Source organism: Caloenas nicobarica, chromosome 11, assembly GCF_036013445.1.
Source record: "Caloenas nicobarica isolate bCalNic1 chromosome 11, bCalNic1.hap1, whole genome shotgun sequence".
Classification (NCBI taxonomy): Eukaryota; Metazoa; Chordata; class Aves; order Columbiformes; family Columbidae; genus Caloenas; species Caloenas nicobarica.
Genome location: NC_088255.1, coordinates 1,173,213 through 1,197,034, shown reverse-complemented (window position 1 = coordinate 1,197,034; position 23,822 = coordinate 1,173,213). Strand labels below are relative to the sequence as shown.

At 43.2% G+C, this 23,822-nt stretch overlaps 2 protein-coding genes across 3 annotated transcripts in view; one reads left to right on the top strand and one right to left on the bottom strand.

Annotated features, from left to right (window-relative positions):
• The window catches only part of CFAP92 (cilia and flagella associated protein 92 (putative)), a 30,572-nt gene extending 21,760 nt beyond the window's left edge, over nt 1-8,812 (bottom strand). The window contains exons 1-4 of the mRNA XM_065642850.1: nt 8,729-8,812; nt 7,747-7,943; nt 6,433-6,640; nt 1,443-1,527 (exon numbers count right to left, since the gene is read on the bottom strand). Of these exons, the coding sequence (XP_065498922.1) occupies nt 1,443-1,527; nt 6,433-6,640; nt 7,747-7,938 (485 nt within the window). The 5' untranslated portion in view covers nt 7,939-7,943; nt 8,729-8,812. The remainder of the gene's footprint in view (nt 1-1,442; nt 1,528-6,432; nt 6,641-7,746; nt 7,944-8,728) is intronic.
• Nucleotides 8,813-17,085: 8,273 nt separating this feature from the next.
• The window catches only part of EFCC1 (EF-hand and coiled-coil domain containing 1), a 51,986-nt gene continuing 45,249 nt past the window's right edge, over nt 17,086-23,822 (top strand). For both annotated transcript variants that reach the window (XM_065642686.1, XM_065642685.1), the window contains exons 1-2: nt 17,086-17,782; nt 19,093-19,499. In XM_065642686.1, coding sequence (XP_065498758.1) covers nt 17,105-17,782; nt 19,093-19,499 — 1,085 coding nt within the window. In that variant the 5' untranslated portion in view covers nt 17,086-17,104. The remainder of the gene's footprint in view (nt 17,783-19,092; nt 19,500-23,822) is intronic.

Sequence of the window (23,822 nt, the reverse complement as noted above, 5' to 3'; positions counted from 1 at the left end):
CAGCTCAAAAGAGCACAGGCTGGGAACCTAAAGCAAGGTCGCTGGATTTTCTGAATGTTGGGAGAACAGGTTTTTTCAAAGAGGGTTTTGCACTTAAATGAAAGCTGTCTGAAATAAACTGAAGATGTTGTTTCCATGCGCAATTCAACATTCCTGCTGATTTTCTTCATCTCTACAAACGCATGTTTTCTTTTTGCCACACAAAACCCACACCATTTGAACGGTAAGATCACTTACAGATGCACTCATCAGAAATGGTAGTGTTCTCATTACGTACAAAATACTCAGGAACATCTATCTGTAACACTGATTTCTCAACTTTGTGAAGGCATTAAGAGTCCTTTCATTTACTTCATTACCTCTTGAGCAGAATAACAATCTGACTGAATCTTGTTCAGGAGCAATTATTAAACTTGCATAACAGCTTGAAATGAGAAAGCACACCTTAAAATACAGTAGTGGATTTGTTACCTTGTGCTATCACTGATTTTTTTAAGAAACAAAAATGGAACGTTGAGAAAGTAATTTAAGAGTTTATACTTTTTTATATGACATTCTGGATGACATATGTGAGATACACCCTATTCATGGTTTATTTCTATTTCAAGTACAAAGTCTTCCATTATGAATAACATCCAAGGAAATATGAATATTTTAAATGTTATACTTCCTCGAGTCTTGAACCCTCTAACCTTTTCTACCATTTTAGAGACTTACATGCTGATTGTAAGAAATTTACCACTGCAAACTATTAGAACAAATGAGTTAATAAACCAAAAGAGTGAGTCACTGTTCCTAAAACCACGAGAGAACAAATAAGGAACTATGCTACTACAGCGGCATGAACTCAGAATTACCTTCATTGCTTCAGAATATGAGCTCGTAGTAATCTGACCCAATGCAAATTTGTAATTACAGAGTTGATCCATTGCTCTGCCAGCAGCCGTTACTGTTGACACAACCTCCAACCCTTCAAAAATAACGAGGTACAACCGACCAACACTGCTCCTCACTTGGCCACTTCCTAACACTTGCAGCTCAGTAGCTCCCAGTAAGAGAAACTCCTCGTTCCTCCTCCATCTACTCTCAATTACGTGGTCTTATCCCACAAATCTGAAGTCACAGGATACAAGTGAACAGAAGAAAAAACACGCAAACAAGTAAGCTGAGCAAGGTTTGTTATTTTACATAATTTTTCACAGGTAGCTTCTTCACCCCAAATATACTATAACAAGCTTGATGTATCAAAGGAGATCTTAATGCTTTTGTTCCTCTCCTGCAATCAGAAGGCATGGGTGCAAAAAGCAGTAGGCAACCACTTCTGCAAGCACAGTATAACTACAAAACATTCAAAAAAACATAGATACGAAAAAAACAATTACGTATCTTCAACTATATATTTAACACATGAACATTTCCCACTGCAAGTGCAACACTCTTACCTCATTATACATAAGTCATCTGTCCATGATGCAGGTGGTAAATCACAACTAGATGTCACTAGTCCCTTCAGCTCAGTTTCTTCTGCTGAAATAAAACAGGGTTTATATTTGTTATTAAGTATTTCTATGTTTTGATAACTCCCATAAGACTAACAAAATGTATCTGTAAAGCTCTAGGAAAACGTGGTGAAAACATCTTATGCAACCTGTATTTGTAACTCAAAATCATAATCCATTTAATTTTTGTCTCTGTGTCAGGGATAAGTTTGAATAAGCCTAAAATAGATAAAATAAATTATTTTTGAGGGACTTCTAGAGAACATACAGAGAAACTAAAGTATTATTAAGTCATACTTTATTTCTGAGAAAACTAATTTCTATGGTAATTATCATGCTGCAATTAAAAATAAAACTAGGAATTAACAAGCAATTAAAGTGAGGTAAGAATGCCCAAATAATTTTCGTTAATACTGAATGTCCTGTCTGTACTTAAGTAGGTACTGCTGCCCAATAACATACCTTAATGCATAAAAATTGTGTTACTTTTGCTTATTTATTTTAATAAGCTGTTCCCATTGCTATTCTAGTGAACACTTACTAAAAAAATAATAATAGCGTCCAGATCTCTTACACAATGTGTAGAAATATCCAGATATTTATGCAATGTTTTCTATATGCCATAAATATGGTACACTACACCTGTCTGCAAATGTCAGTTACAAAAAACTACTCGACAGTCACAGTTAATGACTCATCACTCAAACTCACAATTTATCAGCCTTAATTACAGTGAGATTAGAACAAAACAACATTGTATGAATGGCAGGGAGCATTTGCACTTGAATAGCTGAATATGTTCCACACGGTAAAGAACAAAATTTGTCATTATCTGGAAGTAAGCAAAGATGCACCAATGCAATGTTAGGTTTTTATCTGGCTATAACAGGATACTGAGAAACTGCAATAATTCACCTGTTTTACAGAGCACAAGCACTGGTACCGCCAATAGCACCTGTAGTTTTTCAAAGTCAATTAAAAGAAACATAAAGAGACCTTCAGGACGTTCATTTCTTCCTTTACGCAGACAGGCCGGGCATGTAGGCCAAACGCTGGGACTTTCCCATTCATGGGAAGCCGTGCTCCTATCCTTTATCTCCTTCAACACACCTTCTACCTTTGCAAATGTCAATATCATCAGTCTTCTGTGGGGCCATCACTATATGGCACTACCACCAAAATCCAGATGCGTTCTGCCAGCCTAATTACACCAGGAATTCATGTACTCCTGCTTCAGTGGTGCACATCATTAATCATTACAGAAAAAAAAATAATAAAAAAGATAACCAACCAAAGCTGGTGACACAGAGCTTCCCAACATAATGTAAGCAGCCCTGCGTCAGACCCTAATAGGAGGAAATCCTGTTATCTGCTGAATCCCCAGTACCTTACTGCAGTAACAAGGTTTCTTTTTGGGTAATTCTATCTAAATATTTGGCAAGTCCATTTTTGTTTGTAGATCTAACAAAAACATAGACATAACACAGAGTGAAGACCTGGCTCTTAGTTTTGTTTTCACCATAAAAATCTAAAATTAAGGGAAAAAAAAAAAAACAAAGAAGCAAACGTTTTGTTTGCATTTTCACAAGATTACCTAAGTCAAAATATAGTGGTTCGTAATAAGTACTTTCTGGTACTTTTTGGACAATTTTATTCATAAAATCAACTATTGAACTGCAAGGCCAACCACCCAAAGCAGAAATGTTAAAAATAAAAGTTCTGTGTTACCTGAATTCAGCCCTTTGATACATATAAGTATCCAAGACTCAAGAAGATCATTAAACACATTTTGTCATGGTTCTCTGCCCCAGGCAGCACATGTTTGTTCATTGTGTTGCTCAAGGAAAGGGTATTTCAAAAGTTTGCTTTTTTCCTACTGCACAATGCAGGTCTTGGGTCATATCTTACAAAGTATCCAAGCAGTAATCCTGGTGTGGCAAAAAAATTACTGAAGTCCTCCTGGAGAGTTCCATAACACTCACTACTAAAGCATCATTTTGCTTTCTCAACTTCAACACTTCCTGTAACATGTCAAATATTATCTCATCGTGGAGACTGAAAATTGAAGTACAAAAAGATAAGGCAAAAGGTTTCCACTAACCTTGGTGGTCCAGCCAGAAAGCCAAGGACCTTATATTTTCAGAATTCTGAGCGTTATTTTTATTTTAATGAATTAAGTTTTCATTTGGTTGCTGTAGTGAGCTCTCCATCCCCGTGATCTCCAGTCAGGCACTGTAACGTGGTGCCCTGTGCCTCCCCAGCTCACAGCGGAGCGCTCGGCACGGCTGCTCAGCACCACAGTGCTCGGGTGCAGAGAAATCCACGCTTTCCAGCAAATAGATTCAAACAGGGCTCCAGATGGGACAAGGAAAGCAAGCAGCAGGGTTTAACAAGATGCAGCTACGAACACACTGCATCTGGATGGAGAACTGTACACCAGGCCAGATTTTGTTATTATTTGCAGTATCATTGCAGCAGGTTCTCAAGAAGCACGAGGCAAGGCCAGATTGCAAAACTGCATACAACTAGGATCCCACCAGTGTTAGGAATAAACTTTGATATCTCCAAGAACTAGCAATACAAAGGAAACGTGACATTTTGCTACTGGATTACAGATACTTGCCAAGAGCAGAGAAACAGCAAGAATCTGGGAACTTCTGTTCTAGTCATGGCTCTAGATGTTGATGCAATCACTTATAAACATGAAGCAGCAAAAAAACCCAATGCTTTTTTCTAGCATCACTCAAAAACCTGCTGTGAGCCAGCTACATTTCTTTTGTGTCTCAATTCTATACCAAAGCTATTAAAACCTTGTTCTAACTATACTACCCTCAGTCTTCCTGCAACCCCTTGTTCCCTCAGCAGATTCCTCAGTCCTCCTCCTGCTCACCCATTACTCAAGGTGTCGTTGCACTCTCCCTCTCTTTTCACTCATGTAAGCCAGTTCCAGTTTCCATACTGTTATACCTTCAACAGGAAGGGCTGAAGAATATTCCTGTGCCTTGGATTGCTTTGCTGCTTTGATTTTTGTATGGCTGGGTGCTGGCTGACCCTCTTCAAAGAGTTTTCTTTGCAACAGCACTGCATGTTTTACCTCATCTGTCAGGAAAATAAAAAAAAATTCCCTGGTTTAGACTTCATGGCTTAGTCTGGTTGGGCCACTCATACCCTGAGCAATGGTTTTCCCATGGCACCTCTTCCTCTTTTCCTCCTATTTGTAAGAAGCCACTCTTGGACTTCAAGTCTGTTCATCTGGAGATAAACATCACGAGAGTTCATAGAATCATAGAATGTCCTGAGTTGGGAGGGACCCACAAGGATCAGAGTCCAACTCCTGTCCCTGCACAGGACAACCCCACAGGTCACACAGTGTGTCTGAGGACGTTGTCCAGTCTCTTCTTGAACACTGTCAGGTTGGGGCCATGACACCTCCCTGGGGAGCCTGTTCCAGTGCTTGTTATTGTCCCTCACAGTGCTGACCAGCTTCAACTCCAATTGAGCTTTGGCCGCACCACTTTCCTCCCTGCAGTGGCGAGCAGCACCTCTGCAGTCCTCCCATGACGCCTGACCTTGCTTCCACTGACCAGATACTTTCTTTTTTTGACATCATTCTACAAGAAGATCGCTGCTCCACCTCACCTACTTGACTTTCGACATTTTGGAATAGCCTGCTCCTGTGCTTTTAGGAGGTGGTACTTAAAAAGTGACCAGCACTGATGGACCCCACCACCTTCAAAAGCTTTTTCCCAGGAATCTGGGATATATAATACCTCAAAGCTACTGAGATATACCCCAAAGCCACTGAAAAATACCTCAAAGCCTGCAGAAGAATCTAGCATAGAGTGTTCTCCCTGTGTACTGCACAACAATAAATACTGAGAAGAAAATAAGAGGGCAGCTGAGGCTTGTGGGCTTGGAACGCTTCCTCCTGCCTCCCTCCTCTGCCTGGAAGGTGAGGCAGCCCTTGAGAAAATACTGAACTACCAACAAGTCTCCATTCCTCAACAACACCCACTCGGGTGCTCAACCTGTGATGAAGAGTAAAACCAAATGCTGTCAGAAATTCCCACTAATTGCAACAAACCCCACAATATCTGAGCAGACATTTCATTTATTAGTATTTGTTCAATCAAAAGAAACCCAGCCCTGTATTAACTAGCATTTGAAGTCTTCTAACCTCACCAAATCTCTATCCACTGATACACATGGGAAAGAGAGAACAATTACAATATTTTTACTAACAAATTAGACATATTTTAATAGTAAAATTAATTTAAACAGTAGTTTCAGGCCATCAGAACAAAGGATACCCCATTTCCTACACGCTTCATCTCATGCTTAGTTCTATGGTATTTATTAAAGACTGCGATTTCATTTCATACATGCCTATAAGAGCCTTAACAAGGTCTCTCCCTCTAATTAAATTAACTCAACTAGTAAAAATTACGTATAAATTACAAAATAACTGTCTTTGAAACCATTGACTTTCATGCCAGTGTGGCCAAAATTTATGGATAGATTCAAGTTACAGGGTTGTGGGAGAACACAAGGGAAAGATGAAATAAGGGAAGATGAAAGGGAAAGATGCACAGCATAAAAATTTGGCTGTACAGGATTTACTACTTCTCAGGACAGTAACAAAAAAAAAAAAATCCATCTTTGAAAAATGAATACATTCATTCCTATCATTACTACCCAACAACCTCAAATAACTCACTAGTTTTCAAAGGTTCAGATTACAGGCCTAATTACATTTTCCTGCCATCAAAATTTTCAGAAAATGACTCATGCATTCATTAAAACATCAACAAGTAGGAACTATTTTAGTGGGATTCACATATGAATGCCAAATAATCTCAACAATAACTTATCAATAGATGCAGTCACAATTTCAAGATATGTTATACAATGTGCCTGTTCACATTAGACTTACCAAGAGCCTCTGTGTCATCTTCTAGTGAAGAAATAACTTTTGGTTTACTAAGCTTCATTTTTGAGGAAACTTTGTCCTTGGTATTGCAGATTTTTAAAATTATTTTGTGATCTTTTAGTTTTATTAGATATTCACTAGTGACACTGATATCAACACTATGGTTCCATGATATCCACATCTTGTCATCTTCAAACCATGGTGTAATAGCCTATTAAAACAAAAAATGAAAATCTTTACAGGAGCTGACCAGGACTGAAGAACTTGTATTCACACACCGACCACCATCACCACTGCTCTCAAACTACATTTTTTATTTCTCCAGCTTGTGCTGGGTCTTACACAACCTCCCTCTTGCTGTGTCAGAGCAGCATATTTTGTTGGATTCACACAAAGTGGTCTTATCAAGTTAAGGTCTGATACAAAGACCTGAGGTAAGAACAAACAGCAATTAAGTTGTTGCTCAGCATGAGATTGTGGACTAAAAACTTAGCAGAATACTGTAAAAGCAAATATACAAACTTGAAAATGCTGAATTGGTATTTACAAAATTAAAGCACCAGCACTAAACTTCACACATACATGCTAGTAAACTGTAAGAACAAAGCACTTGTCAGAGCTGCCAGCATAACACATGTCAAACAACAACTTTGCAAGTCCATTTTGTTTAACAAAAACATCAAACTGATACTCAGAAGAAGTGCAAAGCAATCAAAGAGTGTCATGCAAGGATAAAACCTGAGAATCTCCAGTTTCTCTCTTTCAAAAAAAGCCCACCCTATTTTAGCATCAATGTTTTAGAAGTAATTTCTTAACAAGATGTATTTAAAACAGTATATCCAATTTTTAGGTTTCTGAATTTGAATACACAGAATTCAGAGACGTGTCTAAATAAAACAAAATTTGCAAAATTCTTTAAGTACCTTAAAAATCTTTCTCTCCTCAATGAAGACTAAGGCATAAATTTCATTTTTTTCTTCATTGTTAATAAAACTGGTAATTGCCTTCAAATTATTATATCATTATCTTGGTACTTGAAAGATAAAAGCTATAATCCCAAGTAAACTGATAATCTAGAGGAAAACAAAATACTCTGAAATCCACCAACTTCCTATGACAAATGTCAGAAGTTACTGCTGATCTGGACTAGCAAAGTCAAGTTCTATCCTTGATATTTGTCCTATATCCACCGTGTGTGCAGATAAGACCTAAACAGCTGTTAAAACAATATGCAACCGCGTTGCTCCCTATCTGAAAATGTTCTCCCACCTTCTGTATACAACATTTTGGATTACTTAGTTTTATTCTATATTTTACCTTGGACCCAGACTCTGTAAATAGCTGTGCGGCCACCCCAAACACCACCAAATTCACTTGTCTGGGCACAAGGTCATCTGGTAGAAGGAAGTATTCAATGTGATAGAAACGCTGCGTGCTTGGAACAGCTCCCGATTCATCAGCTTGAATTCTCTCTCCTTGCATATCAGGGGGATTGGATTTCTTCCGCATTTGTCCTAGAGAGAATATTAGAATTATCTGGAAGCATTAAACGTTATCAAAGATGGTACTTTCAGGGGGAATAAGTGCTCTCTGCAACAACCAAATGCTAAGAAGCGTTCCAGTGTTAGCTGGACACAGCTGACTGGTGAACATGAAACTCTCATCCCAGTGCCCAGCCCTGCAATTCTTAACCAGGTTTAACTACTGTAATGGTCCAGAAAGTTCCTGGATCTCCCCCCTTCATCCTCTCTTCCTGCAGCAAGACGTCCAGCAATCGCAATTCCCAAGGCATATGTGTCCTGTTGCCCAAGGAACTGTCAAGAAGCAGAACTCCGCACTGCACAGGGGAAGTCTGAATGTACTTACTCCTGCTATTCTCAAACACTCCTACACCACAAGAGAACCATCCCTCATCTGTCAAGGAGCTGCTACCTTCCCCTAAAATGACACAATCACCTTTAAAGTACCCAAAATCATAATTAGCTAGCTGAGTATATACGCCAAATTTTCCCTATTAGGCAGTAACTGATTAAAAAGCACCAGCTAAGATCAGCAACTTAAATAACTGTGACTACCCAGGAGTCTGCAGTCAGGAAAGGCTTTCACTGACTGGTGACAATCACCCAAAGATAAAAGGCTGCCACAACCACTGCCACTTTCTTGAGCAATCTACCCAGGAAAATGCAAATCACGAACACTTTTTCTAACTTTATCTCCTTAAACCACTCAGGACTCTGCTACACAAACTCATGAAGTAAGATGAAAAGGGTTCTTAGGAAAACCTGCGTTGGGTACTTACCTGTAGGCAGGGCAGGGACAGCGAGTGACACTGTGAACGTGCAGGTCACGGTATGGGAGCCATCTGGTCCCACACAAGCTTCTTCAGACAGGAGGAGGTTGCTGCCTTCCCCCTCTGGGCTCAGAGGCCCACCACCCACTACAGCTTCTAGGGTTTCAGTTTCAAAAGCGCTTTCAGAGCAAATTATGTTGAGGCCTGTCATCTGGTCTTTACCATCTTCCTGCACGTCCTCTTCTTCCACTGCTTTTGAATTCTTACATTCTTGCTTTGCCATCCTGAGGTGGGGTCAGGCAGCAGGTTCAAAGGCTACGGAACAAAACAAACAGCTTCATTTTAGCACTGAAATAAAAGCCCCTACTAGAACCAAAGCAGGAGCAGGGAAGGACAACACGAGCAGGGTCCAAAATTCCCATTTCAAAAACGCTTTCAAAGCATGTGACACACACGCCCAAGGCATCAATTTTTGGACCCAGGGACAACCCACACAAAAGGCTCCAAGCGACAAGGCGGGGCAAGAGTGCATCAGCGCGTTCGACAAAGGGCGACAAAACGCTCAAAAAAGTTAAAAGGGAGGACGACAGCTGAGGCTCTAAAGTACCAGTTTCTTGCCTAACGGCGGAGGAAACCTGAGTTCGGATGGAGTTGATGTTCAGCAAAGGGAGAAACCCGCCAGCCCAGCGCTGAGGCCGCGGCCGCACGGGCGGGCCCTGCGCACGCGCCTGGCGCCGGCCCCGCGCTCATAACGGCCACAACGGCCGCGCACTCTCGGTACCGCACGCCGGCCGCTCCCCGAGCCACCTTAACACCCCGCTCCGACGCCGGGGGCGCCTCACCTCAGCGGCCCGAGGGGCGCTCCGCAGCCCGAGCGCCCTCCCTTCACAGCCCCGGCCGTTCCCTCACAGCCCCGGCCGCTCCCCTCACAGCCCCTCTCAGCCCCGGCCCCGCTCCCTCACAGCCCCGGCCCCGCTCCCTCACAGCCCCGGCCGTTCCCCTCACGGTCCCTCTCAGCCCCGGCCGCTCCCCCCACAGCCCCGGCCGTTCCCCCCACAGCCCCGGCCGTTCCCCTCTCAGCCCCTCACAGCCCCGGCCGTTCCCCTCACAGCCCCGGCCGTTCCCCTCACAGCCCCGGCCGCTCCCTCACAGCCCCTCTCAGCCCCGGCCGTTCCCCTCTCAGCCCCGGCCGTTCCCCTCTCAGCCCCAGCCGCTCCCCTCACAGCCCCTCTCAGCCCTGGCCGTTCCCTCTCAGCCCCTCTCAGCGGTGCTTCGTGCAGCCGCGCCGCGGCCCAGCGGGTGTCGCGGAGCTGCAGCGGCCCCGCACGGGGCTGGGTTAGGCCGGGACCTCGGGTGAGAACACCGCACCGGGGCGCCGGCTCCGCAGTCGACACGCACCTGCCGACACGCACCTGCCGACACACACCTGACTTGCATTTTGAAATGTTTCCCTCCTTCACTCCTGAATAGCCTGCGTATCATAACAAATTTACACGAATCAGAAAATTTAGGAAACGCCACCACAGAAGCCTAGAATTAAGCCCCCCCCAAACGCAATCATATTCCCTTTCGAACATTTGCATTTTTCCCCCCACTGGATAAATTTGTCTTTCTTGTCTTCAACATGGTACAGCAGGCAAAGCAATGAGACAAGGATTGTCTACAGCCAGTAGTAATTAACTATGCATGCAGCTGACAAACCAGGAAAATGCCTAAGCTTGTTCACTTTTCACTAAATTTGAAGAGCACGACCATCCAAATGGCTCAGCAGAAATAGGAATAAACCAGGCTGAAATAGATGGAGATACGTTTTTCGGAGACGGTGACACGGGCTTATCTACACAGCAAACCCCCGAGCAGCGAGCACTAGTGAGAATTTGGGCACGTTCGTTATTCTCCTCTAACTCCCTTTTCAGAGACTCCGATTGCCTAAACTGTAACTAACATTGTATATACGCACACCTTACCTTTCAACTTCCCCCTTCCTTAGCAGCAAAACCATTACAGGATTAGTTCAACATTTATACACCCAATAATAATTATTTTGTCGCCTTGTACAAACTATACATCCTATTTTTTGTATGAACAGCTCAGTATTTAAGCCTGTTTGAATCCATTTAGTTTGACAATATTTCACACAAGGTGGGTGAAAAAGGGCGGAGCAATTCATTTCACAGATTTTGGTTCTCTTTGTTTTCCCACATGATTGTGTCTCACAGCCCATCATTAGGAACTCAGGCTGACATCTCAATTGTCTGTGAAAAAAACAGCTGACTGGAAATGAAAATGCCGATGGAATAAAACATTGTCGTGAAACACCTTCCTGACAGATAAAAGCTTCAACATTTCAGGGTGTATTCTATGGATGATGAACACAAATTCCTGTGTGCCATTCCCGTAACTGCCGCTGACTTCATGCATGGGGTTTGGTAAATCTATTTCAAACACAACGAGAGCACTTGAATTTTTCACATGAAACTGAAAAGCACATGAAAGCCCAGAAGGATCCAAATGTTAAAATGATTCACTAGTTTTGTGCTCCTTTCACACTTTTGCTAGATGAAGACACAAATCCTAGATGCCAGCCTTCCACTTCAGCCCTGACACCAAAGTGCTGGGTTCCTATCACACTGGGCTGCATCCAAACTGCAACACTTTTATTTTAAAGACAGCTGTGAGGAAATAAAAGGCCGTGGACAGTGTGTCATACCATCCTTAGGACCAGCAGTTCCCCAGTTCTTCCCTTCCTTGAGGCCTCGCTGCATCTCCTGAGCAGGATTGGGACCTGGGCGACCAGCAGAGCTGTACGTGAGGCAGAGCTCAGGAGCATTTTCCGCTCTTTCTGCTGAAGCTATACCACTGGGAAAGGAGTTCAAGGTCTGCTGAGCCCAACAGGAAAAGAGAGTCTTAAGATCTACTGTGATTTATTGAAAGTGCATGAAGAGTCTCAGCAAGCAGCAAACAGGACACACGCTCCCCGCTTGCTGGCGGAGTCCAAACCGTCAGGCCAGAAACTCATGCTCATGACTCTCAGGGAGAGCCTCGTGGCTGCGAATCCTCAGCAAAGTGCATAAAACCTCAGGATAACAAGGAGCAGGGGACACCCACATTCTTTGTGTTGTCTGTGCAGCGCTCTATCCAGTGTGCTGTTTTGGGGGACTGGACGCTAAGATGTCCAGGTTACCCGTACAGAGCTGATGCTGATTTTCCAAGGATTTCAGGTTCTAGATGTCATGGGAATGGCCAGACAGACACAAAATGGGTCTCAACAGCAAGGCTGAAGCTTCCATCACTCTCTTTGCATCTGCTCCTTACAGTCCATTCCCTTACCTGTACACACAGACTTCATAATTTCTGGTATTTAGGAATATCCAGGAGAAAAAGTGCTCTAAAAAGGCTAAATCTAAATAATACATGTTTATCCTGAGAATCTACAGTCTAACTTACAGCAGAAATTAAGACAGCATCAAAGTTTCAGAAAGAAAATCCTTTTCTGAAGTAATTTAGATACAGACTCTTAAGAGAAGTCAAAGCCTTGTAGCAGACCACATCTGCTCCCCACAGCCTGCACAGGAACCACTGGCAAACCTACTAGCTAGAGAAAGCCAGGAGTAACACTGACTGAAGCACTACAAACCAAATTCTGGTCTCATCCTATTGTGAATTTCCCATTTTCCCCCTCTACTTACTTCAAAATTTGTTCATAAAAAAAAGAAACATTTATGCTATGAGCACCACTAAATAAAAGCTGAAAGCAGTAGATTTCTCTTTTCTAATTACTGTAGAAGAGTCTTAAAATTGTTCCAGATGCTGAATAGCTAAGAAATGTCAGATACAACACCTGGTTACTCAGAGAGCAGCAGCTGTTTCCCTTGCAGACTCCATAACACGTCATTTCTTCCCATTAAATACTTTACGCCGGGAGAAATATCACAATCTAATTAGTAACATCACTCCAGATAAAAACAGAGTTGCAGTCAGGGAATGTCTTGTGTTAACCCCAGTGGTTTCCCATCAGCTCCACAGCAAGACAGGCTCTGGACACCAGTTCTTGTCCATTTTTAACAAAGATATTCTCCTTACTAAGGTTCCCTATATTAGTTACTGAAACTCTTTCCTGTGTCCACCCGACATGCTCTTCACGTCACTAAACATATAGAACAGCTTTACAGCCTTTTGCGCTGTATCAGAATTACCTACACACTCCCTGGATGTGTACATCTAAAATCTTCTCTGTGTAAGTATTAAGGAAAACATACTGCAGGCAGGAGCAGAACTACATGACAGACAGGGACCTTCAATTACGTTTTTCCTTCTTTGTGTTACTGTACACACAGAGTTGTCCCAGTATGCCGGACCTAACAAACAAAAAGAAAACACCCAACATTTTTTTAGTTGCAAGTAACCTCAAGAATGTGCCAAGAACAACACTGCACCACTAATATTATTTTAACTCATCTCTGAAGTTCCTTCCGAAAGCAACTGTTTCAGAAAAAAAGCAGTTTTGAAATAACATCGCAGTATGGCTTTGTTGGAAAAGATTTGGAAAACAAATTTTAGGTACTTAGCACTACATTTTCACTTTTCTCCTTGGCAGAAAGAAAGTCTAGCAGCAATATATATTTTTTTACTGTAATGAAGTGAACTTTCTGGCAAGATGAGTATCCTCCACAGGCTCTGGCCAGCTCCGTGTACTGAATCACAACCCACCACACGCAGAAGACCAGACTGCTGATATCCTGCAATGTCAGACAGAGACGCAAACTGTGCTGATCCTTCATCCTGCAACATGTATGAACCACGGAATAAAATATAAGTATGGTTGACTTAAGCTCAAGCCATTTTTTTTCCTATAAACCTAGTTTACATGTCTTAACTGATCCCACGGCTACCTAATACAATTTAAAACCTTATTCCATCAATGATGTTGGCAAACAGGCTTAAGTCTGTGGCACCTTTTAACCTCTTAAAATAAAACCATGCAGTTCAGTGATTTCAAAAGCAGTATTTTAACACACTTCTAATTTCCAACTATCACCACAACACTGTAGAAAGAGCTATTCCATTCAGATCCTGCTGTCCCATCAGCTATTTCTACAGCTGGGACAACTTTGAGACACTTTCATGCTGGAATGCACTAACAGAACCGAAAACAACTTAGTAAAACAAAGTCCTTGAATGCTTAATAAAACTCTGATATATCTCTGGGCAGGTTTAGAGAATAAGTCGAAGAACAGGCAAACCTTGTCTGGGTCAGGAGTAAAATCTCAGTGTTGCTATAGTTGGGAGTAAATACAATAGTCATTGCGATTACACTGCGACAGGCTTTTCTGTACTTCTGATATCAGAAGCACTGCACTGGAAAAAAGAAAAAAGGTTAAGTGTGGAGCAATTCATGGTTTAGTTCTAAAGAAAAGCAGGCTGCAAAAGGAAAGTTTACTTCTACTGAAGAGAAGCTGCTAAATTAATGTATACTGTGATTAAGTTACAAAAGACGTACCCATCATTAACCAATTGACACGATAAATGCTTTCTGACCACCTGAAAAATGAAGGGATTTTTTTCAAGTTTTAGATCCTTCTGCATGACAAGAGGGAGACAGAAGATTAAGTGATACATTGTTTAGAAGCCGAGTGCTTAGTTTATATTTAACTAATAATTAAGAGATGCATTGTAAGTAAGAAACTAAACAATTTTAACTAACATCATCAATTATTATAGATGTATTGTATGTCAAAATTTTTAAAAATTGTAATGCGTATGTAATAATTATGTGAATATAAGCAACACAGGAGCATCCAGTCTTTGGAGCACTTATGGAGGATGATCCCCAGTGCTGATAAAATAAAGAATGCCACTTAACAGTATAATTGACTCTGCTGTTAAATTTATTTCTTAATTTCACTACCAAGCCCAAGCCCCTAATCAGAGGGAGGCTACAGTGACTTTTAAGATTTCTCTGGTCCAACTGTTTTCACAGTTGTCTAGTGTTTAAAAGTATTGGTGGTTGGTTTTTAGGAAAACATGATGCAAAACACAACTGCTTGGCAGTCGGAGCTTTTCCTGAAAAATCAAACAAAACTCTATGGCCAAAGTTTTAGGGTATTTTGCTGGTATCAAGTATCTGCTTTCCTTCAGAGATGAAACTTTGGTGAGGTGAATTTACATCATTCTGACATTCTCATTTCCCTGTTATAGTGATAACACAGAAAGGCAAAGATTTGTCACGGCATTTACGTCCTCCGCTCTTCCAACCCAGAAGCCCAGCAGATGGGCAACGAGGAACTCATCAGAGGCCCAAATGCTCCACGGTGCTGTTGATGATGCTTGTCTCTCTTCTAGCCAGAGACACCACCAAGAAACCCAACTGGAAACCGCAGGTGCTAAAGTACAGCTTACACTGACAGGTTTATTGCCTGGGAAAGATCCTGGCAGCCTTTAAATCAATTATTTCCACTTGATAAATATTTTTACAACTGAAACTAGCTACACCAAAACAAGTGTAGATCATTGCATTGTCTGACTCCAGGGCCTTGATGCTTTAGCTGGTGTTTGGGGTCAGTTGGTTTGATGCATGTGGATAACAGATATGGATCTACACAGTATCTGCTAAAAACAGTCAAGGTTTATGTTTTTGTCCTTCCTGTCCCTTTCTGGTGCTGCCTTAGGGGGACATTCATTTTGACTCCAAGGCAATATCTTGCATTAATAATGTTATCAGACTAAGAAAAGCTGAAGTTTTATAGGTATACGTGGCTATGAGAGTGCATAAGGAATATCTATGCATCCAGTTCATCCAGTCACTCCTCAAGTAAATCACAGATATAAGTTACACATTATATATCACTTCAAACAAGAGGAAAATGGGAGAAACACTCTTTAAAGGTACAAGAATACATTAAAAAAAAAAAAAGAATAAGTAAATCCATAAGCTGGACAGGAGATTCCTAACAACCGCACAGTTACGAAACACACTACCATTTTTGATAATAAATAAATAGATCACTAGTAGATAAAACTCAGCCCTTGAGAACAGGAAGGCTAATGCCTTGGGTTTCCCTGGAGAACCCACATCTTGTAACATAAAAACCAAAAGGAGATCTTCAGCCAGACAGCTTTGTATGTTGCCAGCCTACCATAGAAATAACTAGAAATTTGATTTTTAACAAAGAGGAAGGTCAGCAGCCTTCCAAAGGATGCTTTTTCTTAATCGTGCATAGTATGCAGAAGTCAGTCGATGTTCCCACGCAACTGTGGGAAGCAAAAGCAGCGTCTGGGCCCTGAGCACACCAGCAGACCTTACCTGCCCTGAACAACCTCCGGGGGTCCTGCACTCACGCCCTCTGCCCAAGGGCAGCATTTGCACCCAGCGCTGAGCGCCCCGTCCTCCCTGAGGGATGCTGTAGGTGCACCTACTTCTGCTCCTTGCCCAGTCTACTGGGTGGACCTTGGACCTGCGCTGTAGCCTTTCCGCCAGCCCTGTATGCTGCTGCTGCTCTCAGCAAGACTTCTTGCACGGACCCCAGACCTGGTTCACGCCCTTGCCTCGTCTGGGGCTGTTAACAGAGCCTGTTATCACCACCCCAACTTTGCCAGCCTCTTCAGACCTTGGGCACGACTGATGCCCTCTGGCTCGTGGCACGTCCCCGCCGGTGGAGCAGCCCTGCTCGCGCTGCTCCCTGACTGCAGCTGTGTTCAACGACACAGGTCCTGCTCCACAGCCAAAAAGTGACGAAAAGCACTGCTTTGGAAAGCTGTCACTTGAACCAGTTTAACATTTATGCATCTCTGTCACAGACAACAGCTTAAAAAATACATTACAACACCTTAAAGACACATCTACAGAGCTGAAAAAGCCTGAGCGAACAGAAGTGTGATCACCTCTTTTAAGCACGTTAGTTTCATTAATTTAGTGGAACCACTCATTCACAAGTGTTACTCATCAAACTGGATTCTGCAATGCTATCGTTTTGCTCGTGCTACAAACGAATCAGAAAGAAATCAGTTAAGAAGTGAGAAGCAAACTTCGAGGCCGGGCTTGGCTGACACCCTTTTCCTGACGGACAAACGGAGCAGGGTGGCACCTGCCCAGTGAACCCCGCATGGCAGGGGACCGCAGGCAGCGGAGGGCGCTTGGCCACCGCCAAAAGCAGCCCCCGTTGAGAGGGAGGCCTAAAACTCCGCGCGGGGAAGCGGCCGCTGGGAGGAGAGACCCCGCCACCGCGGACACCGGAGCCCCCGGGCGCGGCGGGAGCCGCAGTCCCCGGGTCGCCGCCGTCCCCGGGTCACCGCCCCGCGGAGGGCGGGCGGGCCGGGCTGCGGGGCGGGGCGGGCGCGGCGGGGGCAGGAGGATGCTCGGGGAGCGCGGCGGGACAGGCGGGCGCGATGGAGCCGCCTGAGGGCTGGGACCCGTACGGGCGGCCGGCCCGGCGGACGCAGTGGCTGGTGAGCGCCCTGGCCTACCACTACGGGCTGGACCGCGGCGTGGAGAACGAGATCGTCGTCCTGGCCACCGGGCTGGACCAGTACCTGCAGGAGATCTTCCACCACCTGGACTGCGCCGGGGCGGGCAGGATCCCCGGCGAGGACTTCCGGACGCTGTGCCAGGTGCTGGGGCTGGAGGAGGCGGCGGAGGCGGCGGCGGACCCCGAGGAGTGCGCGGGGCTGTGCGACGGGCTCTCGGCCGAGCTCACCTTCCGCCAGTTCCACGCCCGGCTCTGCGGCTACTTCAGCACCAAGGCGGGCAGCGCTCCGCGCCGGGCCGTGCCGCGCCTGCCGCTGGGCCGGGAGAGCGAGCACATCGAGACCCAGATCCGCCTGCGCAGCCCCCGCCGCCGCCGCCACCCGGCCGGGCCCAGCGCTGCGGGCCGGCCCGCAGAGGAGGCGGCGGAGCGGCGGGCGGCGGGGCCCTGCTCGCCGGAGTGCTACGAGGAGATCGTGGCGCTGGAGCGGGCCGAGGACCGCATCGCCAAGCTGGAGGAGGAGAACGGCAGCCTGCGGGAGCTGGTGGAGGACATGCGGGCCGCCCTGCAGAGCAGCGACGCCCGCTGCCTGGCCCTGCAGGTGGGTGCGCGCCGGGCCCGGGCCCCTAAGGCATCCCTGGCTAAAGCGTGGCTTAGGAAACAGGCTGCTCTCGGAAAACCAGCTCAATAACCTCGCCGCCCAGACCGATTCACACAAGGAGTACGGCAGAGACCTAGGCTGCTCCTTCGTCCTGGGCAGTAACTTTTTAACAAAGTTTCCTTACATAGGAGAAAAGGTGTAACATTATACATAATGGTTGTAACATTCTACATAATGGTTGTAACATTACATATAAGGGTTGCCCTGAAAACCACCCTGCTGAAATTGTAAAAGACAGCAATTTATCAAACCTAAGTGTATAAAATGCTGCTTTTTCTGCAGTCAGTTATATACCAGTTATGCACTGCTGTGTTTTTTTTTTCCAAAGTAAGAAAGAACTTTTGGATTCTTATCTGCACAAGCACATACCTTGATTCAGTCATAAACACCTGAGAGCTTTGCCTCTGAAACAGCAGAACTGTTTGACTCAGAGCTGCTGCCAGTTCTGCAGCGGGGCTGGTGAACCGGCTCTGGCTCCTGCGCAGAGCCCCGTTAACTCGGGCTGGGTTCTGTTCTGCTGTACTGGCTCAAGCGAAACACATTCCTAACAGCAGTTAAATGACCCTGGCGTGAAACAGCACAGAGCAGGCAAAGCACTGTAGGGCCAAGTTCACCGTTTGTTCTGGCGGGTCCGACCGGGTTGGATTTGACACTAACGCAGCACTCACGCAACTCTGCCCCATGCCCGACACTTCCACGAGGCATCCGCTGGCTGTGCATCTTTGCAACATCCAGCGTGGCAGGTGAAAGCCACTTTTGATGCTTTCATTTGAAAAGTGAAAGGAAGTCGGAAGCCAATGTGACGTTCCAGTCAAAGGTCCCAGAAAGAATCAGAAGGGCAAAGACCAGAGGTCCAGAACACCACCAGCTGCTCTCTGTTCACTTCTGCTGAACACGACCTAAAAAATAGAACTGGAAGTATTTTTTTCAGAATACTTACTTGCTTTTTGAGGACAGACTAAAGTAATTAATTAAAACTGTACAGAAACTTGTGCAATAACCTGATTTTCCACTTTGATGAGTAGTTTTAAAATTAAATTTATAGACACATTTAAAAACCACTTTCCAGGGATTGTTTCCTTGTCTGTATTTCACAAATTTAAGTAGCTTATTCATTGCTGATCAACTATGTGTCATAACACCACACACAAAACCCAAACCAAACAACAATCCAGCCACGTTCAGTCTTGATTAAAATGTCAGTTACTTTAAAATGCATTAATTTCTCCCTGCTTTCTGCTCCGTTACAGGTAGGACTGCAGAAAAGCCACGCTATACATAAGGAAGAGGGGACCTGTTTTATGGGGAGCAAGAGACAATCAGCGCAGAACAACTCCCAGAGCAGGTGCCTTCAAAGTGTGCTGGAGGAGGTGGAACTCATCCGGAGCTCCAGGGACGGGCAAATTGAAGAAGCGATGAGGTTCAACCAGGAGCTGGAGAGGGAGCTGAAGAGCTCGCAGGAAGCCCTGGTCAGCCTGGAAGATTGTAACCGGAACCTGAAGAGGGAACAGGCAGAAATGAGGAGGAAGGTTGAAGAGGCAAGACACGCCGTCCTCAACAGTCTGGGCAAGGTGAAGGAGCTGGAAATGAAAGCTAATGAAGTGCCACATCTGCAAATATACATTCAGCAGCTGGAATCGGAACTGCGGCGCTACAGGTAAGTTTGAGTCCGTTAAAAAAATGCCTATGAAATCACAGTAATGGAGCACAAGGTAGCTTGAAAATCACTGGTTGTAGGTATTAAATGTCTCCAAATAAATCTTCTAAAATACAGCCTGAGGGAAATTAGGAGCTGCTTATCGATTTTCTTGGTAGCAATCCATAACAGAAGTGGGCCTGCTCAGTGGAAGGTTGGCCAAAATCAGGATGCTGAGCTCCAGGGAGCTGGAGTTGCTCCTCAAACACACAGCAATAGGACTCAACACAGTAATACTTCAGGAAAGCCTCAAAAGAAATTGCTGACAGTCCCTTCAGAATCCATTTCTAGCACACTTATTTTTTCACCTTAACTAACTAATATCAGTTCAGACATTTCCTGCTAATGAACTCAGCCATGCAAAGCCAGCTGTGATGTATGGCTGACACTCCATGTCCCATGGAAGCTGTTCAACTTGTCGTGCCAATTGGAGAAAAACACACCAGGCAGGTTCTGACCAGCGGTTTAAAACTCTGCTGGGACTTTATATCACTTCTTCACTGGCAGAATATGTAATACTCCAGAAAAGCTAAAACACTTCTCTAAACTCACACATTAATATAGGGGGATGCTCAAGCAGAAAATACATGATCCACCCAAACCCCACTTCTGTAGTAGGATAAAGAAATGTTTGCAAAACTCAGAAAGTTGGTCACAAATTTAGTAGCTCGCTGCTTTGTTGCTTTTTATCTCAGACAAAATTTGGACTCATTGGTGGTTGCTAAGTGCCAGGTAATTCTACCCAAGTTTCAAACTGACCGAGCGAATGAGTTGTTGCTTGTATTTTTACTGATCCAAAGTAAAGCTAATATTTAATATTTTTTCCTAACTGTACTAAAACTAGTATTTTAATATATTGTCTATTCTGAACTTCTTGTCTCTTCCTAAACTTATACTTCCTCTGTTTGCTTATAAGAAGAATCATAGGGAGTTATTTGTAGCATCATAGCCATTGTACTCTTTTATGAAGTGAGGAAATTCTAAAAATACTCATTTTATCCGGTGTCTTTCTGTAAGCATTGTGTATGTTAATACCTGCATGGCTGCAGAAGATAAAAGCATTTATTTAAACATCTATAGGATTTTAAAAATAGCGTGAGGGCACATAAAGTCCAAGATCACTGTCATTTATGGGTATATCGGGATGAAGGATCCAACTCTCAGTGCTGAGAGATCCCACTACTTGTCCAGTCTATCAAGTTCTCCCTGGCATGAGGACTTAAGTCTTAAGAGGAGTTCTTGTCCTGCAGAATTGCTTTTCCAAAGTATGATGAAGCATAAAAAGTTGCCTTTAAGCGGGTAGAGATGGACTAGTTAAAGACAATAAGACATGTCAACTGGGTCTTGCAGAGCAGGAACTTTTATGGGTTGCATTAAAAAGTGTAAGTTTAAAAAAATGTAAATTATGTTTTCTTTGTAAAATAATCTTAGCCTGTAATATATATTTTTAAATTGCATGCTAGTTTAAAGCGAGTGTGAAGCTCAGGAATGGTGTTAGACTCACCATTTGGAAACTACGCCCCATTTTTAGCCACACGGCACATTGAGCACAGGACCAGGGCAAGAGCCTGTAATGGGTCTTGATCCTATATGAGCCACAAAGCACTGTCCACGTAACACAGCTCTGGGCTTAAACAGCTTAACAACAGAGCTGCTTAATGATCTATGGTCATATTCCACGGTAGATGGAATCCCATAGTTCCACGTGTGCCACAGTGTAGCACAGAGGTGCCCAAACTGGCAGAAAATGGTTTAGTTAAGCAGGACAGAGCTCTGTGATGAGAGTTTAGCACATTTCTCAGCATGTATTTAATACTCCAGCGAATAGTTTTCTCCATTTCCATGTACCACAAAGAGCTGCTGACCGTGTAAGCAGGATCTCGGTTCAGCAAGAACTAATGCTGCCAGGTGGTGGTGGGGAGAAACGGGTGTGGATTTGAGTATTCTGCAGAAAGTATTAAAGATTGCAGATGTGTCTCCTGAGAATTCACCCTCACTGGTGTGGTAGGCCACTATTTCACTCCAGCCAAAGTCTGACTTCTTCCAGAGAGGATCATATTCAAGATTTAGACCACTCTGTGAGCTTTACATGCTGTTCCTGTTTATACTTCCATATTTATAAAGTCAATTATTTATTCTTTTAGGCTCAGATTTTCAAAGCTCTTTAAGCATCTAACTGCCACTTCTAGACCTTCGTCTTATACCAACTTGCTATCATGTAGACCTGGAATCACAACTTTAAATTATAACCTCTAACTCAGGAAACAACATCGTTTCCATCTATTCAGGAAATTGTTTAAGTACCTGCAAGTAATTACACATTTTCCTAAATTGCCACACCTAATTACAATTGCCTTTTCTGCCCATGGATTCTTATTCCTGCAAATTTAATGCAAAATGTTGCTATCAATATCCCTGGTAAATGTTTGCTGACTGAAGTTTGTATGACTTAAACTTTTTCTGAGGACAGGTTCCTGTATCAAGGTTTCAAAAGTCTCTATCACGTTATGAGGTTCCTAAGCCAACCTAGTTGACCAAATAGTTTATCGATACTTCTCGTGCTGAAGTGCACACCCCATTCTTCCTACCCTGGTTTTTGTCCCTTTTTCCACCGTTAGATATTTGCACTGTCTTTTATTTTTTAATCCCTCTCAATTTAATGAGTTAGCTCCGATACTTTTTTAAAGGTAGATTTCAAGAAATTCCTTACTGAAAAGTATGAGTTAAATTCATTTCAGAGAAAACAGATGTCACAAGAAATGGTATGTTTATCATTGGTATCATATAAAAAACCACATAATTCACAATGCCGGTATATAGAAGAGTTTAGGAAGTCATGCAGGTCCCATTTTTTCTGCAGTGCTGCCCAGACAGTTATTCTCATTTCGCACTGGTGCACTTGGTCTCATTTTCCCAGGAAAGGGACTTTTCGTTTGTTATTACTGAAGTTCAACTTTGGATTTTCGGACAACTGTTCCAGTTTCTCAAGATGATATTGGGACTAACCTCCACATTGCTTCATTCTTTCCCAGCTTGGGCTCAATTGCACATTTGTAATTTCTCTTTCAAAAGCCGGAAGCCTAAATGACCATCCTGGCTGGGTCCCAGGACAGATTTTGGTGACCCCCACTTGATATTCTGTCTTTATCTGAGAGCAAACCATTAACAGCTATTCCCTAAGTGCTCATTTTTTTCAGTAAGTTTTGCTTCAGCTCAAGCTGACACCATCCATGTATTCTAATACAGTCCTATGATTTATAAGTATTATTTATAAGACTGCCACATACAAAAATGTTACTGCAATAAAAATGTCACACCTACTGCTTCTCTTTATCCACTCAGCCATTTTCCCTGACAGAAAAGGAAATTTGATTCATTTGACATGAATTGTTCTTGCCAAATATAAGTTGGCTCTATTTTTCTATACTACATTGTAGGTGGCTTAGAAATTGATTACTTAATAAAGTTTACAGATTTTTTTTCCTCTTTAATAGCATTGGAGAGAATAACAGAATTTAACAACCTTTTTTTTTGATCCCAGTGTAACAAATAAAAAGAAAGGTCATTTAGAATCAAAATAGACTTCATAATGGAGATGTTCACAGAGGTTTTACGTTGCTGTGTTAGCCACTAGCACAGTAATTACATAGGTCAGTGGAAGGGGTCATAAAATACCAAAAATGCTTCCCACATGCATGGTCTGTCTCCCAAATTACTTAATTATCCATCAGCATTTATATGTGTTAATGTGTAGAAATCCTTTTTACATGGAATGCAGAGAGGCTTGTTTCATCCCCTCATATTCTCTTAGAAATATGAAGATGGAGGCATAATTTCATCCATTTATTTCTTTCATGAAGTCACCAGTTTTAATTTTTCTAAAAAGCTATGCTATAGCTTATCCTGCATTAAAAGTAGTTATTTTCTTTTAGGAGGCAGGGCCTTGATCTTTTCAATAATTTCTCAGGTTATCATTTATTCTGTAGAATATAACAAGACAGACCAAACAGATCCAAATCGATAATGCAGAAACAGGAGGGGAATATGGAAATGTTCCCAGCTGATACAATCAGCTCCATTCAGTGAAGAAACAAAAGCCATAGGAAAGAAACACTAATCCACAAAAGCAGGTGTATAATGTGTATTTCCAAACTGCATCACAGAACGACAGAATGATTGGGGTTGGAAGGAGATCTAGTCCAACCCACCTGCTAAAGCACATTTTATATTTAGGCATTCTAGAACTGTTCTTCTATTCAAAGAAATAGACATTACATAAAGAAA